The sequence below is a fragment of the Colobus angolensis genome, unplaced genomic scaffold (genome assembly GCF_000951035.1).
Source record: "Colobus angolensis palliatus isolate OR3802 unplaced genomic scaffold, Cang.pa_1.0 Scaffold19, whole genome shotgun sequence".
NCBI lineage: Eukaryota > Metazoa > Chordata > Mammalia > Primates > Cercopithecidae > Colobus > Colobus angolensis.
In genome coordinates, this window is record NW_012115043.1 from 12,895,187 (window position 1) to 12,912,854 (window position 17,668).

At 39.5% G+C, this 17,668-nt stretch overlaps 1 protein-coding gene across 2 annotated transcripts in view; it reads right to left on the reverse strand.

Moving 5' to 3' along the window:
• Nucleotides 1-17,668, reverse strand: part of FAM63B (family with sequence similarity 63, member B) — a 91,297-nt gene that overhangs the window by 13,966 nt on the left and 59,663 nt on the right. For both annotated transcript variants that reach the window (XM_011940503.1, XM_011940502.1), the window contains exon 6: nt 13,339-13,481. In XM_011940503.1, the coding sequence (XP_011795893.1) occupies nt 13,339-13,481 (143 nt within the window). The remainder of the gene's footprint in view (nt 1-13,338; nt 13,482-17,668) is intronic.

A 17,668-nucleotide genomic window follows, 5' to 3' on the forward strand; every position in this document is an offset into this window, starting at 1 on the left:
TTTTTTGAGACAGAGTCTCGCTCTGTCATCTAGGCTAGAGTGCAGTGGTGTGACCCCAGCTCATTGCAACCTCTGCCTCCCAGGTTAAAGGAATTCTCCTGCTTCAGCCTTCCAAGTAGTTGGGATTATAGGCATGCACTACCACACCCAGCTAATTTCTGTGCTTTTAATAGAGACAGGGTTTTACCATGTTGGCCAGGATGGTCTAGAACTCCTGACCTCAAGTGATACATCCGCCTTGGCCTCCCAAAGTGCTGGGATTATAGGCGTGAGCCTGTAGAGGCGCCTGACTGCTTTAGTCCATTTTGGCTTGATTTTTGTATATGAGATATGGGAGTCCAGTTTCATTTTTCTGCATGTGGATATCCAGTTTTCCCAGTACCATTTATTGATGAGACTCTTCCTTCCCCAATGTATGTTCTTGGCACCTTTGTTGAAAATGAGTTCATTGTAGGTGTGTGGATTTGTTTCTGGGTTCTGTGTTCTGTTCCATTAGTCTATGTGTCGGTTTTCATGCAAGTGCCATGCTGTTTTGGTTACTATAGCTCTGTAATATAATTTGAAGTCAGGTAATGTGATTCCTCCAGTTTTATTCTTTTTGCTTCAGATAGCTTTGGCTACTCTGGCTGTTTTGTGGTTCTATATAAATTTTAGGATTTTTAAAGTATTTCTTTGAAGAATGTCATTTATATTTTTATAGGGATTGCATTGTATCTGTAGATTGCTTTGGGTAGTACAGAGATTTTTAACAATACTGATTCTTCCAATACATGAACATAGATCATCTTTCCATTTTTTGGTGTCCTCTTCAATTTCTTTTTTGAGATGGAGCCTCTGTCATCCAGGCTGGAGTGCAGTGATATCACAGCTCACTGGAGCCTTGAGCTTTTGGGCCCAAATAATCCTCCCACCTCAGCCTCCAAAGTAGCTAGGACTACAGGCATGTGCCACCATATCTGGCTAACTTTTTATTTTTTCTAGAGATGGGGTTTTTCTGTGTTGCCCAGGCTGGTCTCAAACCCCTGGGCTTAAGCAATCTGCCTGCTTGGGCTTCCCAAACTGCTGGGATTACAGGTGTGAGCCACCGTGCCTAGCCTTCCTAACATATTTTTAATACCCAGATTGGGTCTACCTCATCCTATGACAATTTAAGGGAAAAACAAAAAGTCCTTTCCAGCTAATTTTCCACTGAATAGATCTGACCCTTCCTTCTCTTTATACTTATCACAACTCATTTCAACATATCATTTAATATTACATAATGTCTCTGTTTTACAATTTATGTAGATCATATATTACACTGGCTATTTTCCAACCATAATCTTATTAGTAATTTTTCCCCAGATGATGCTTTAGGATGAAGGTTCTTCTCTTTTTTTTGAAACAAAGTCTTGCTCTGCCACCCAGGTTTTTTAGCACAGTTGGGTAATCTTGGCTCATGGCTCCGCCTCCCAGGTTGAAGTGATTCTTGTGCCTCAGCCTCAATAGTAGCTGGGACTCCAGGGGCACGCCACCACACAGAGCTAATTTTTGGTAGAGTCAAGGTTTTGCCATGTTGGCCAGGCTGGTCTTGAACTCCTGGCCTCAAGTGATCCGCCCACCTCAGTCTCCCAAAGTGTGGGGATTACAGGCGTGAGCCACAGCACCCAGCCACATGAGTATAAGTTTTAACTAAAAGGGTATTCCTTTCTTGGTACAGCTGATCTGTCTTCTCACAGATCATCAGCCTCAATTTCCTCCTTAGATTTTGATATTTATTTTTTGCTGGTGGCGGTTTTTTTTTTGAGACAGAGTCTTACTCTATCACCTAGGCCGGAGTGCAGTGGCACGATCTCGGATCACTGCACCCTCCGTCTCCCAGGTTCAAGTGATTCTTGTGCCTCAGCTTCCCGAGTAGCTGGAATTACATGCGCTCGCCACCACCCCCTGCTAATTTTTGTATTTTTAGTAGAGACGGGTTTTCACCATGTTGGCCAGGCTGGTCTCGAACTCCTGACCTCAGGTGATCCACTGCCTCAGCTTCCCAAAGTGCTGGTATTACAGGCATGAGCCACTGTGCCCCGCCTGATATTTATTTTTTTAAAAACTATAACTGATTCACTGTCAACAATGCAGATTATTAGTCAAAAGTTCCTTTATGTAATTATAGCATAGAATAGCAAAATATCTGTGACTATAGTACTAGTTTAGGCCCATCTGATTCTGAGAGTCTACGGTTAAATCACTATCAAGAATATTTCTTGCATTGATATTCCAGCACTTTTGCTATATTATGCAGTCAATGCTTTCTTAAGACTCAAATTTCCCAATTTCATTCATCAGTTTTTAAAATACTGAAAAATTTCACAAATAATAATAATGTAGAATAGGTTTTAATGCATTAAATTCTTAATTATGTATTAGTTCATATTATATAAAACGTCATATTGTCACAATTTGTAAATTTATAAAATATTATTAAATTTGACAAGTTTTCTTCATCAATTTACAAATTGTGATGATATTGTCAGGTATGTTGTTAATACAAGTAACTACTCTATGTAGAATTAATTTACGAGGGTATTTTTATATAGAATAGGTTTTCATTCAGTGTTCTTTTGCGATCCAATATAGAGGAAAGCACTGGCTAAATATTTTTGGTTAACTAACTTGGATTCAAATTACTTAACATCTCTAGGTCGGGTGTGGTGGCTCATGCCTGTAATCCTAGCACTTTGGGAGGCTGAAGTGGGCATATCACTTGGGGTCAGGAGTTTGAGACCTGCCTGGCGAATATGGTGAAACCCCGTCTCTACTAAAAATACAAAAAGCCAGGTATAGTGGTGTGTGCCTGTAGTCTCAGCTACTTAGGAGGTTGCGGCAGGAGAATCGCTTGAACCCAAGAGATGGAGGATCCAGTGAGCCAAGATTTTGCCACTGTACTCCAGCCTGGGCGACAGAGTGAGACTGTCTCAAAACAAACAAACAAACAAACACCAAAAAACCTTTAAAAAATTACTTAACATCTCTAGACTTTAGTTTTTTCTTTAGAAATTTTGAAGTTTCTAAGGAACTTTATAATTTGAAAATGTATACATTTCTAAGAGAGTTTCTAAAGTATTTTAAGTACTCAAAAATGAACTTACTACTCCTACTTAACAAATGTAGCCTTATCCACAAAGCACTTACTTATCCACCCAGAGAGGCAGTGAAGCATAGCTGTTGACTTGAAAGTCAAGTTGAGAGTGGACTTCAAAGTCAGATTGGAAATGCTTATAAGCTAAGTGGTCTTGGGCAAGCTACTTGGGGTCTATACGTCTTCCCTCAGCTATTAAGTGATAATAATAATATCTGCTCCTCACAAAGGAGTTGTGAAGGTTAAATGAAATCAATACAAAATGCTTAATAAAGTACAAGGCCCCTAATTGCTTCATAAACAGAAGATCTATTCATGAGTATCATCTAAATCGATCTCAATTTCTGTGTCTATCTGCTTCTGTCTCCTATTTAAGAGAAAAAGATGAATCTCTCTGCTTGTACTATGGAATTATCACTTTCCTTATTCCAGTTTCCAAATTCCCCCCCTCTCCCCTTTCAATTTAAAAAGTGACAATTTTTGATATATCAACCAGCTTTAAAAATAACTAAATTTAATAAATTGTTACTTAAATGTAGCATTCTGTGGAAAAAAATTTCTACTATAGCATTAGTCAAAGAGGAAATAGAATAAACAAATTTATTTCTTTAACATGGTTTTAGTATTTATTCAGAATTGTACATCCTTCTAAACTACTTTTCACTTCTAATCCCTAAACATAAAGTAAAAAAGCAAACAAAACCAACCTCATACCATCTGGCTGAGTTTATGGTAAAAAAATAACAACACAACAACCAACCTCAAAAACCTTGGGACTGAATATGCTTCAGAGAGATGTCAGTAATTGAAAACCAAGAGATAGGGGAAACAGTTATGACATGAATATAAAGATTGATATGGTAAAAGGACAATCAAGGAGTCATAATAGGAAAAGAGCTATGTAGATATCATTATATGAACCAAACATCTAAAAGCTATGTAATCTAGACAGGGGCCATGTAATCTTAGTTAACAGCAAGCAGAAGTTATCAGAGGGTGGTGAAGGCAGGCCATGAAAATGAAATGGAACAATTAGATCTAGGATACAGAATTAGGTAAGGATAGGAATCCAACAGTCATGATAATATGTAAAATATGAAAAGCTAAACTAACTTAAACGGGTCTGCTTCTAGAACAGAAATGGTTTATTTACAACCCATTTTTATACTTTCAAATTTCCTGCATGGATCAATAGTCATCTCACTATCTAGACCCACAGGAATAGTCCTGAAAGCATTTGCCCTCTTATGGTCTTCTCACTCTGCTCGTAGAAATCAATCTAGTTATGCTGTTGAAAACCACAGATCAGCCGGGCGCGGTGGCTCACGCCTGTAAACCTAGCACTTTGTGAGGCCAAGGTGGGCGGATCACCTGAGGTTGGGAGTTCAAGATCAGCCCGGCCAACATGATGAAACCCCATCTCTATTTAAAAATACAAAAAATTAACTGGGTGCAGTGGCGTGCACCTATAATTCCAGCTACTCGGGAGGCTGAGGCAGGAGAACCGCTTGAACCCAGGAGGCAGAGGTTGCAGTGAGCTGAGATCATGCCACTGCACTCTAGCCTAGGCTACAGACCGAGAATTTGTCCCAAAAAAAGAAAAAAAAAAAGCATGGATCTTCAGGCTGGGCGTGGTGGCTCACGCCTGTAATCCCAGCACTCTAGGAGGCTGAGGCAGGTGGATCACCTGAGGTCAGGAGTTCGAGACCAGCCTGACGAACATGGTGAAACCGTGTCCCTATTAAAAGTACAAAATTAGCGAGGCGTGGTGGCGTGCACTTGTAATCCCAGCTACTTGGGAAGCTGAGGCAGAAAAATTGCTTGAACCCGGGAGGCAGAGGTTGCAGTGAGCCGAGATCACACCATTGCACTCCAGGCGGGGCAACAAGAGTGACACTCTGTCTCAAAAAAAAAAAAAAAAAAGGCATAGATCTTTATAGAATCATGAGCCTCCCAAGGTGTTGGGATTACAGCTGTAAGCCACTGTATCTGGCCCCCAAATGAGCCGCATGTGGTGGTATGTGCCTATAATCCCAGCTGCTCGAGAGTCTGAGGCATGAGAATCTCTTGAACCCGGGAGGCGGAGGTTGCAGTGAGCCAAGATCATGCCATTGCACTCTAGCCTGGGTGACAGAATGAAAGTGTCTCACACACACGCACAAAATAAAAATAAAAAAAATAGGCCAGGTGCAGTGGCTTATGCCTGTAATCCCAGCACTTTGGGAGGCCAAGGCGGGCAGATCATGAGGTCAGAAGATTGAGACCATCCTGGCTAACACAGTGAAACCCCATCTCTACTAAAAATACAAAAAAAAAAAAAAATCAGCCAGGCGTGGTGGCGGGCGTCTGTAGTCCTAGCTACCCGGGAGGCTAAGGCAGGAGAATGGTGTGAACCTGGGAGGTGGAGCTTGCAGTGAGCTGAGATTGTGCCACTGCATTCCAGCCTGGGCAACAGAGCGAGACTCCATCTCACAAAAAATAAAAAAATAAAAAATAAATACAATAGTGAGGTCAATGTGTATTTTCCAAGGATGATCCGCCCAGTTTAACTGTAGAAGACCAGGTGGATGTACAAGGAAAGAAGTGATACAAAACACAGCAGAAATTAGGGCTATTCCTATTTGTTGCCAATGGATAGATGAGGAATAAAAAGTTTAATGAAGAGTTCATGGAGGATATTATTACAAGTAATAACTAACAGAGATGGATTTCACTTTGCTAATAATGAAAGAAACACAAAGGTATTTTTCCAGAATTTAGCAACAGTAAACCACAAAACTAGGAATGATAAGAGGACTTTCCAACAATAGGAAGTCAATTAATATTTGTGGTCAGAGAAAATGTCCAGTGCAATAAAAATCAGTTTGTACCATATTCGTTCGGAAGTGTGAAATTGATTGGTAGATATTATTCACAAAAAACGGGTCAGTTTGATTAACACATCCATGTGACCTCATGATGGCAGAAGGCTTAAAACAGTCTGTAAAGATAAAATCAAGGCTAAACGCGGTGGCTCACGCCTGTAATCCTAGCACTTTGGGAGGCCAAGGCGGGCAGACTGCCTGAGGTCAGGAGTTCAAGACTAGGCTGGGCAACATGGCAAAACCCTGTCTCTACTAAAAATACAAAAAATTAGCTGAGCATGGTGGCACATGCCCATAATCCCAGCTACTTGGGAGGCTGAGGCACGAGAATTGCTTGAACCTGGGAGGCAGAGGTTGCAGTGAGCCAAGATTGCTCCACTGCACTCCAGCCTGGGTGACAGAGTGAGACTCTGTCTCAAAAATAAACAAACAAAAAAGATAAAATCAACTGTGGTAAAAATAAACAAACAGATGAAGATGAAATCATGAAGTTAATAAACAGGGAATACTTTGTCCAGGTATAGGTTTTAGAAACATTTATATACTTTTCAATGGTTTGGTGCATTGAAACACCACCTGGTGGTCCTCTAAACACCACTTTGGTGTATAGAGGGTCACCAAAAAGCCTAACCCTAGGCAGGGTGCGGTGGCTCACACCTGTAATCCCAGCACTTTGGGAGGCCGAGGTGGGTGGATTGCCTGAGGTCAAGAGTTTGAGACCAGCCTGACGAACATGGTGAAACCCCGTCCCTACTAAAAATACAAAAATTAGCTGGATGTGGTGGCAGGCACCTGTGATCCCAGCTACTCGGGGGGCTGAGGCAGGAGAATCACTTAAACTGGGGAGGTGGACGTTGCAGTGAGCCAAGATTGTGCCACTGCACTCCAGCCTGGACAACAGAGTGAGACTCCATCTAAAAAAAAAAAAAAAACCACCCACAAAAAAAGAGTCTAACTTAACAGAGAAGTTGCTCTGCTTCTATCCAATACCTTGAGATGGGAGTTAGAACAGAGATGTAATACTAAACAATACCATTCATAACTAGAAAGCATGTATACCTCCCTTACCCTCTTGTCAAAGAAAAGCCCACAGCTCAAACATCTCTAGAATTCCAAAAGACTTTGGATGACAAAAGATTTTAACACACACTAAAAAAAATTAATTAAATAAATAAATATTTAAAAAACCTTTTCATAAATAGGGTTTAATAAATTCCTATGGAAATTGGTACAACCAGTAAAGAAACTGGAGGTTACCCTTCCTGGGTAATCATTTTTGTCCTGCCATCATGGACTTTCCCCTGTTGGCCTAGGTCTTGATAATGATATAATATAATCAAGAATACCTGGAAGCATAAAGATCCTCTCTGAAAAGTCGTAATAAAAATTAGGCTGGGCTCAGTGGCTCACGCCTGTAATCCCAGCACTTTGGGAGGTCAAGGTGGGCGGATCACTTGAAGTCAGGGATTTGAGACAAGTCTGGACAACATGGTGCAACTCATCTCTACTAAAAAAAAATAAGCCGGGAATGGTGGTACCTGCCTGTAATCACAACTACTTGGGAGGCTGAGGCAGGAGAATCGCTTGAACCTAAGAGGTGGAGGTTGCAGTGAGCTGAGATTGCGCCACTGCACTCCAGTCCGGGCAACAGAGTGAGACTCCATCTTAAAAAAAAAATCCCTAAAAAGTAGCCCCACTAACAAAATAATAGAAGTATAGATATTTATGTCTGACTGCCAGTTTATTATAGACTGGCAATTTATTATTATAAGCCCCTACGTGTAAACACCACTGAGGTAAAGCATTCTATCTGGATGTTAAATTTGTTTGTTGAAAGCATATCTTTTTTGTTTTTTTTGAGATGGAGTGTTGCTCTGTCACCCAGGCTGGAGTGTAGTGGCATGATCTCGGCTCACTGCAACCTCTGCCTCCTGGATTCAAGCAATTCTCCTGTCTCAGCCTCCTAAGTAGCTGGCATTACAGGCACGCACCATCACACCCAGCTAATTTTTGTATTTTTTGAAGAGATGGGGTTTCACCACGTTGGCCAGGCTGGTCTCAAAGTCCTGACCTCAAGTGATCCACCTGCCTTGGCCTCCTAAAGTGCTGGGATTACAGGCGTGAACCACCACACCTGGCCTGAAAGTATATCTTGAATTCTGTGGGATGAAATGTATTTATATGACAGATGTTCCAAAGAGAAAGAGTTCACAGGAGTAGAAAGATGGAAAACACAGTGATCATTAAATATAATTTTTCCTTTTTTTTTGAAACAAGGTCTTGCTCTGTCATCCAGGCTGGAGTGCAGTGGCACAATCACAGTTCACTGTAGCTTCAATCTCCTGGACTCAAACAATCCTCCCATCTCAGCCTCCCAAAGAGCTGGGATTATGGGCACACACCACCATGCCGGTTTTTTTTTTTTTTTTTTTAACTTTTTAAAAGTTTTTTGTAGAGACAAGGTCTCACTTCATTGTCAATGCTAGTCTCTAACTACTGGGCTCAAGCAATCTTCCCACCTCAGCCTCTCAAAGTACTGCGAACACATGTGTGAGCCTGGCTGGTCATTAAACATAAAAGCATAAGATGTCCCTAAAAACTCAGAGTTCCTGAAAAGTGAAATGCTACAAGGCAGTAGGAAGATATGGAGGATATAGCTTTAAAAGTAGTCATAGTTTGTCTAAAAAAGGTTTCCTTTTTTTTTTTTTTGGTGCCATCATGGCTCACTGCAGTCTCACCCTCCTGGGCTCAGGACTCAAGTGATCCTCCCACCTCAGCCACCAAGTAACTGGGTCTATAGGCACATACCACCACACTGGCTTACTTTTCAAAATTATTTGTAGAGATGGGGTCTTCTTATGTTGTCCAGGCTGGCTTTGAACTCTGGGTCTCAAGCGACTGTCCAGCCTTGGCCTCCCAAAGTGCTAGGATTACATGCATGAGCTACCTTGCCCAGCCTCTATTTTAAAAAATTATTATTTGTGTCCTTACTAAATTACACATTCTCTGGGGCTCAAGTTTATAAAGAGCTACAAACAACTCAGGAATTAGTAGGACAGAGTAATAGTCTTAACGCTGAACAGCCTTAATAGAACAAAGGCAAAATCCTCTCTCTGCCTTACTCCCTTAATAAGCAAATGGACACCATGCGGGAAGAACCCCTTCCCTAAATTTTATTTGGCACTATTTAGTAATTTTAAAGTATTCCTTTAGGGGTTCTATTCTATACCAACAGCCAAAGTGTTATAGATTGTTGTAAATCAGGTAATCTGTCACTGGGTCAATGAAGAAGACATAATTTTGACCCTTATAAAGAATGCACTCATGTCTGGATGCAGTGGCTCCCACCTGTAATCCCAACACTCTGGGAGGCTGAGGTGGGCAGACTGCTTGAGCCCAGGAGCTCCACACCAGTTTGGACAACATAGGGATTATCCTGTCTCTAAGAAAAAATTTTTAATTTGCCAGGTGTGATGGTGTACACCTGTAGTCCCAGCTGCTTGGGAGGCTAAGCCATGAGGATCGCTTGAACCCAGGAGGCAGAGGTTGCAGTGATCTGAGATTGCACCAGCGCACTCAAGCCTGGGCGACAGAGCAAGACCCTGTTTCAGATTTAAAAAAAAAAAACAGCACTCACTGGGTACTCTGTCAGAAGTAAAGCAGTGTCTTATCTAAAGACTGAGGATTGGAAAGCTGGTACAATAGGAATACAGGAAATAGAACCGAGAAGTGTAATGGAGCATAAATAATCGCCCAAATGCCCATAGCATCCCTGGAGAAAACAAGATTTCGATCCTATTAAAATGGAGTTACTCTATCAAATGCAATGCATGGTCTTTGATTAGATCCTGGTTCGAACAAATCATCCATAAAACTATTTTGGGGACAAGTGGCAAATTTGAATATGGACTAGATTTTAGATGTTAAGAATTATAGTAGCCACTGCGCTCCATCCTGGGTAATGGAGTGAGACCCTATCCTGTCTCAAAAAAAAATAAAAAAGAATTATAGTTAAGTTTGAGATGCAATAGGCCAGGCACGGTGGCTCACGCCTGTAATCCCAGCACTTTGGGAGGCCAAGGCGGGAGGATCACAAGGTCAGGAGATCAAGACCATCCTGGCTGACAGTGAAACCTCTACTAAAAATACAAAAAAATTAGCTGGGGTGTGGTAGTGGGCGCCTGTAGTCCCAGCTACTTGGGAAGCTGAGGCAGGAGAATGGCATGAACCCGGGAGGTGGAGCTTGCAGTGAGCCGAGATTGCGCCACTGCACTCCAGCCTGGGTGAGAGAGCAAGACCCCATCTCAAAAATAAATAAATAAATAAATAAAAATTTTTAAAAACCCAACACTTTACAAGATCTAGTCCCTGGCTATCTATTTCGCCTTTCTTCATTCCTTTTATTTGCTATGCTTCAGGCACACTGACTTTTAATTCCTCAGGAGTCAAGCTCTTTCCTTCCTCAGGGCCTCTGCATACATGCTCTATCTGCTTAGTTACTCTTTTTTGGCCAACTGATTAAACTAGAAGATTCACTTTTTAGGTATCATTTTATTTTTATTTAATGTATTAATTTATTGAGACAGAGTTTTGCTCTTGTCACCTAGGCTGGAGTGCAACAGCATGTTCTCAGTTCACCGCAACCTCTGCCTCTCAGGTTCAGGCAATTCTCTTGCTTCAGTCTCCCAGGTAGCTGGGATTACAGGCGCCCACTACCATGCTCAGCTAATTTTTGTATTTTTAGTAGAGACGGGGTTTCACCATGTTGGCTAGGCTGGTCTTGAACTCCTGACCTCAGGTGATCCACCCGCCTCAGTCTCCTAAACTGCTGGAATTACAGGCATGAGCCACCGCGCCCAGCCTCAGGCATCATTTTAAATGTGACCTTCTCAAATATATCTTTCCTGACACTCCCTAAGTTATAAGTCCTGATAAAAGCAACTAAGTTATAAATCCTGATAAAAACACTCACAGCCTGTGATATGTATCCTTAACAAAATGTATCTCAGTAGAAATAAATTAACAATTATTTGTGTAATTATTTAATATTTGCCCCTTGTCAAACTAGGAGGTCCTTAATAGGCAGACACCATAGCCGCCTTGCTCATGGCTGTATTCCTACTACTAGTGAGCACCCAGACATGATACATGCTCAATAAATATTTGTTAAATAAATGAATAAATCCTAGACTTGAAAGGTCAGGTTAAGTAAGAAATAAAATGATTTAGCAGTATTTACCATGTAGCAATAAATCTGATCCTTATGTCCTTTGGCTTCAGATTTCTGGGGAGTATGGATGACTCTGGGCCCATATCTGACATACATCTAGCTAAAATGTTGAAGTTATACAAATGAGCTGTTGCTATAACCAAGATAGGGAGAGCGAGGGCTTTAAGGGTATTCTTACACAGGCAAACAAATCATTATTTTATACTACTCTGTGTAATTCACTGACTAAAGTGTTGAAGAAAATATGAAGATGTAATTTACGACTTTAATAAGCTACTTTCGTTTAGAAAAAAAAATGACACATTTACATGGAAAGAAAACTGGTAACTAGATATTAACCAATAAGGGCTAAAAAAAGATGATGTAGCCAATAACAGCTAGATGATGGTTAGACAATTGTACTCTGCCTTAGCTGCACATTAAAATCACCTGAAAAGTACTCAAAATTAATGATGTGCAGATCCCACCTCCAGAGATTCTCATTTAATGGAGTTGGTGGTAGGTTCTGAGGACTGGTATTTTTAAAAAAGCTTCCCATACAGTTTTAGCATAAAATTTGGGTTGAGAACCAGTGGTTTGAGGAGAACAGAAGTAGCTTTACTAAAGAGTTAGTATTTGAAATGTTTCTTAAAGGATGGGTAAAATTTGGACAGGCAAAAAGGAATGAGAAGCGCTTTCTAAACAGGGCTTAAGGAGTGAGATATGGCAGGAAAGTACAGAAATTAGAAGGTATAATGTATGTATGGGATGGAGGGTTATCAGTGAATAGCCATCATTTTGGCTGAAGTAAAGTATTGGTGAATAGAACATATCTTGTATTTTTACCCCCATGCATGAAGTGCTACTGAACATTTTCGGTATATTATTGACGGCATCAGTACAGTATTCTACTGTACTATTGAAGAAATCTATACCTTCAATAGGTATAAGGTGACAAACTTCTGAACTAAGTGACAGCTCTAACAACAAAAAGAATGGCTATAAGAGATAAAAAGAGTAAACCAGTAAATGACAGAGCCATAAATGGCACTATAGGAAGAATTTAAAGCTACACATTATTAAAGAATTTAATGTTTGGTCACCCCAAATTCATTAAACTTTAATAATAGCAAACCATCATAAAGGCAAATCATCTAAATAAATAAAAAAGTTTATTCTAAATTCCTTTAGCACTGAAATATAAACTTCCATCATTAGATGTCATCCTAGTTCTGGCCAGGCGTGGTGGCTCACGCCTGTAATCCCAGTACTTTGGGAGGCCGAGGCGAGTTATCACCTGAGGTCGGGAGTTCGAGATCAGCCTGACCAATATGGAGAAACCCCGTCTCTACTAAAAACACAAAATTAGCCAGGCATGGTGGCACGTACCTGTAATCCCAGCTACTCAGGAGGCTGAGGCAGGAGAATTGCTTGAACCCAAGGTGGAGGTTGCAGTGAGCCAAAATCACGCCATTGTACTCCAGCCTGGGCAACAAGAGTGAAACTCCATCTCAAAAAAGAAAAAAAAAAAAAAAAGCCTGGGCACGGTGGCTCACGCCTGTCATCCCAGCACTTTGGGAGGCCGAGGTGGGCGGGTCACCTGAGGTCAGGAGTTCGAGATTAGCCTGACAAACATGGAGAAACCCTGTCTCTACTAAAAATACACAAAAATTAGCGGGGTGTGGTGGTGCATATGCCTGTGATCCCAGCTACTGGGGAAGCTGATGTAGGAGAATTGCTTGAATCCGGGAGGCAGAGGTTGTGGTGAGCCGAGGTCACGCCATCACACTCCAGCCTAGGCGACAAGAGCAAAATTCCATCTCAAAATAAAAAAGAAGTCATCCTAGTTCTATCTCTAGGGTTTATCTTTTTTTTTTTATTCTTAGAAAGAAAATAATAAAATACTTCTTATTGCAAATATCTGTGAAAAAGAAGTGGAGAATTAAAAAACAAAAAGTGATTTGAGATAACACTTCAATTGTTAATCCATCCTATCCTTACGAAGTACTGTATTTAATAATTACCTTCATAATTTGATGGTTATGAAATATTATGCTAAAATCTTTTATTTATAAGCAGATCAAAAGACATCTCTAAATCAAGCTCTTTTGATTTAGAATCACAATTAAATAGCTATTTCTATATCATACCTTGTATTTGGTCATGGTGCTAAAATGATTATTCCGAAAGAACACACAAAGTTCTCCTTCCTGAACCGTTGAAGTTAGTTCACATAATCCATGGTATGTCAGTTGAGTGGCTGTGTTATTTAGAAACTGCTCAGCTACAAAGCCTATAGAACCAATGCATAATATTAGATAGAAGAATAATTTCAAAATTAAAGTTATGCTTTTTCTATTTAAAGTGTGTTCCAAGTATGGAAAAAGGCCAATCATTAGAATACTTTCCCTACTACTTTATGATGACTCCAAATTGGACAGCTGGGATTTTAATTTTGCTATGAAATATGTGTATACAGACATTCCTAACCTAAAGAAATAGTTACGTGAAATTCTTTTTTATAAACAAATGCATTTACTTATACCTCACTTACTATTACAAAGGATTTCATGCAGGTTGCAGTAAAAAAGCAGACACAATAAAACTAAAACTCATCAAAGCAAATAAAAAGACAGGTGTCAGGCAATTTTAAAAATGGGTAGGAAAGAAAAATGTCAGTCAACAGCTACCTTCCCAGTAGCAAGGTGTTTTCACATTAAAAGTAGTCTTAATAAATTGAGTAGCTTAAGATTTTACAAAAATCCTAGATAATTCTTAAACTTCTTAATTCTCAATTGTAAACTTCTCTATTCTTGCTTTAAAACTACAAGTAGGCATAAAGCTGAAGAGAAAGCCGTGGGATAAATGATGCCATTTGTAACGGTTTTTTATGCCATTTTTATTCTAATCTCCTCCAACATATGCCTACTTGTATGTATCATGTAGCTGTATCAAGTTTGGAAATAGATCTTATGACTTTTGTTTTTGAAATACAATAAAATATGTAGAAGTGATCTGGGATATAGTTTAAAACATATATATATATACACACACACACAGCTGATCTTCACATACACAATTGATCTTCATTGCAAGTTCATCTGCCGGCTAAAATTTATTTAGAACCCCCAAATCAACACTTGCAGCATTTTTATGCTTGTTTGTGGACATGTGAAGACCGGTGAAAATTCTGAGTGGCCCAATGTGCACATTCCCAGCTGAGGTCAAACAAGGCAACATTCTGCCTTCTTGCTTCAGCTCTCTCACATACTGTAAACAAGTGTCCCCTTCATGGTCTATTTAGTGCCAAGTTTTTCACATTTTTATGCCTTCTGTTGGTGATTTTGCTGTTTCAAACAGCATCCAAGCATAATGCCAAAGTGCTGGCTAGTATTCAGTAGACAAAGGCTGGGATGTGCCTTACAGAAAAAATACATGTGCTAGATAAGTTTCGTTCAGGCATGAGTTATACAGGTTGAGAGGCTGAGTATCACTTATCTGAAATGCATGAGACTAGAAGTGTTTTGGGTTTGGATTCTTTTGGATTTTGCAACATTTGCATTATACTTATCAGCTGAGCATCCCTAATCTAAAAATGAGAAATCTCAAATGCTCCAATGAGCATTTCCTCTGAGCGTCATGTTGGTGTTTAGATTTTGGAGCATTTTGGATTTTGGATTTTCAGATTAGGCATATTCTATCTGTAGTGCTGTTGGCTGTGAGTTTAACGCTAGTGAATCAACAATATATATTAAATAAGGTGTGTTTAACAGAAACACACATAAAACAAGTTTATGTATTGATCACTTGATGAAAATGTTATCATCAAAGGCTCCTTGGAAACTAACTCATATTTATCCTAGGGACAGTGTTTCAGCATTCACTAATTCAGTGTTCACAGCAACTTTATAGAACATAGCTACCATAAATAATGAAAATCAACTGTATACATATTTTTTAAACTTGTATTTCTCTTCTTCTTTCCCTCCTTCCTTTTGGAGTAAGGAGAGATGTCTCAGAAGCAATGGGAGAGGAGGGAAGCGAATGCCCTAAAAAGTTTCATAAGTTATCTGAGAGATATAGATATAAGGACTAAAGATAAATCTGTGGTATGAAACTAACACTTCAACAATAAATTTAAAATAAAACTTGTAGGGCCAGAAGCAGATAACATAGGTTTATTCCACTCCCTAGACATCCCTTAGTGTCAAACCATAGTACTTCAAGCTACAAAGTAGTTGTAAAAAGTTACCACACTATAGTTATCACACTATTGCAAGGACTTTGTTATGACAGAAGAAGTACAAAAATTATAAAGAGGTCTATAGTCAAAAGAAATTCATTGAATACTTGCAACTTTTGGGTTTATATATTTAGATATAAGAGCTTTCTCCACCTGATTACTATTGTTACTTTGCCAAGTACTAAGTTACCATATACTAATGAATAGCATTTATGATATACACTAGTAAATAGCATTTACTATTATGTAGCATTTAAAAAGTAGGCATTATGCTTGTGCTGAAAAGCACCACTGCTGTCTGTAATATCTGTATTACTAAATGCTCCCTTCAGAAAGATGTTTTTAAATGCCCCTTCCATACCTTACTCACACAATATCCTCTCTACAGATCCCTATCAAAAAGATACAGAAATTCAGTAGATATATAGCACATTACTTTCATGTTAGTGTGAAATTCAAAAATTCAACATTAGAAAGGTCTTTCTCTGATACTTCTTTTTACAGAATAGGACATAGGCTCAGAGAGAATAAGTAACTTGTCCAAGGACATAAAACTAGTTATGGCAAAGTGAAGACTGTAACCTAGGAGAATTATTATGGGTATTAAGCTTTAAAATTTGCTGAGCGCGGTGGCTAAAGCCTGTAATCCCAGCACTTTGGGAGGCCGAGATGGGTGGATCACGAGGTCAGGAGATCGAGACCATCCTGGCTAACACGGTGAAACTCTGTCTCTACTAAAAAATACAAAAAAAACTCGGGCGAGATGGCGGGCGCCTGTAATCCCAGCACTTTGGGAGGCCGAGATGGGTGGATCACGAGGTCAGGAGATCGAGACCATCCTGGCTAACACGGTGAAACTCTGTCTCTACTAAAAAATACAAAAAAAACTAGCTGGGTGTGGTGGTGGGCGCCTGTAGTCCCAGCTACTCGGGAGGCTGAGGCAGGAGAATGGCGTGAACCTAGGAGGCGGAGCTTGCAGTGAGCCGAGATCCGGCCACTGCACTTCAGTGTGGGCCACAGAGCGAGACTCTGTCTCAAAAAAAAAAAAAAAAAAAAAATTTTAAAATTTGTTGCAGATGAGTATTATAAACGCCACCTGAATTATCTCTCTCCCAAAACCATAAAGCATAACTTATTAAGAACTAGAAAAAAACAATGTTTCATAATTCTCCTGTCATCTCTTAAACAGTGGTTTTAGTGGAAAAGGCTAATCTAGCTTTAACTTTTTACAACTATTTAACAAATTTTGGAAAACAACTCTAAGTGTTCCACAGCGGTTTCTTTGTCTGTAAACTTAACAGAGCATCATTATAATGCTCAAAGAGGTGTTACTGATTCAAATAATCCATGGTTTATTTACAGCATTCACATGAAATCTCAATTTTATTGTTAGATATTGTTATTGATGATACTAAAGGTAAAAAAATTCATATAATGATAAGAGTATTATTCATGAGAATAAATGTAAGCTTTATTTTCCTGAGAAGATTACTATATTTGAAAATATTTCTTATACTCAGAAATTCAAGGCTGGGTGCGGTGGCTCACGCCTGTAATCCCCGCACTTTGGGAGGCTGAGATGGGCGGATCATGAAGTCAGGAAATCAAGACCATCCTGGCTTACACAGTGAAACCCCTTCTCTACTAAAAATACAAAAAAATTAGCTGGGCGTGGTGGCAGGGGCCTGTAGTCCCAGCTACTCGGGAGGCTGAGGCAGGAGAATGGCATGAACCTGGGAGGCGGAGCTTGCAGTGAGCCGAGACTATACCACTGCACTCCAGTCTGGGCGACAGAGACTCTGTCACAAAAAAAAAAAAAAAAAGAAAAAAGAAATTCAATAATAAATTAGTACATTAAACTGTTTTCCTCTATTACTGGACAGTTATTAGAGAACATGAAAGTAATGAATGCCTTAGAGATGGTGAAGTTAGAAAGACAGGTACTATCATTAGGTAAAAAGGAATAGAATGTAGAAATAGGAAGGAAGGAAATTTGATTTATTTAAAAATGTTGCCTAGATGTGGTCCTGTCTGACATTTGTGTTCAAATTTAAGCTTAGTCAGAACTTAACTTGTCACTGTGACAGCTTTAAACAATCTAATTTTAAAGAATTTAATCTATATTTAAGTTTCAAAGATCAAATACATTATATTAATGTATTTTTTTCTCAAAAGGATGGGCAAAACAATTTATTTTAATGACAAATGCCCAGATTTTACTTGAAAAGATAAAAGCT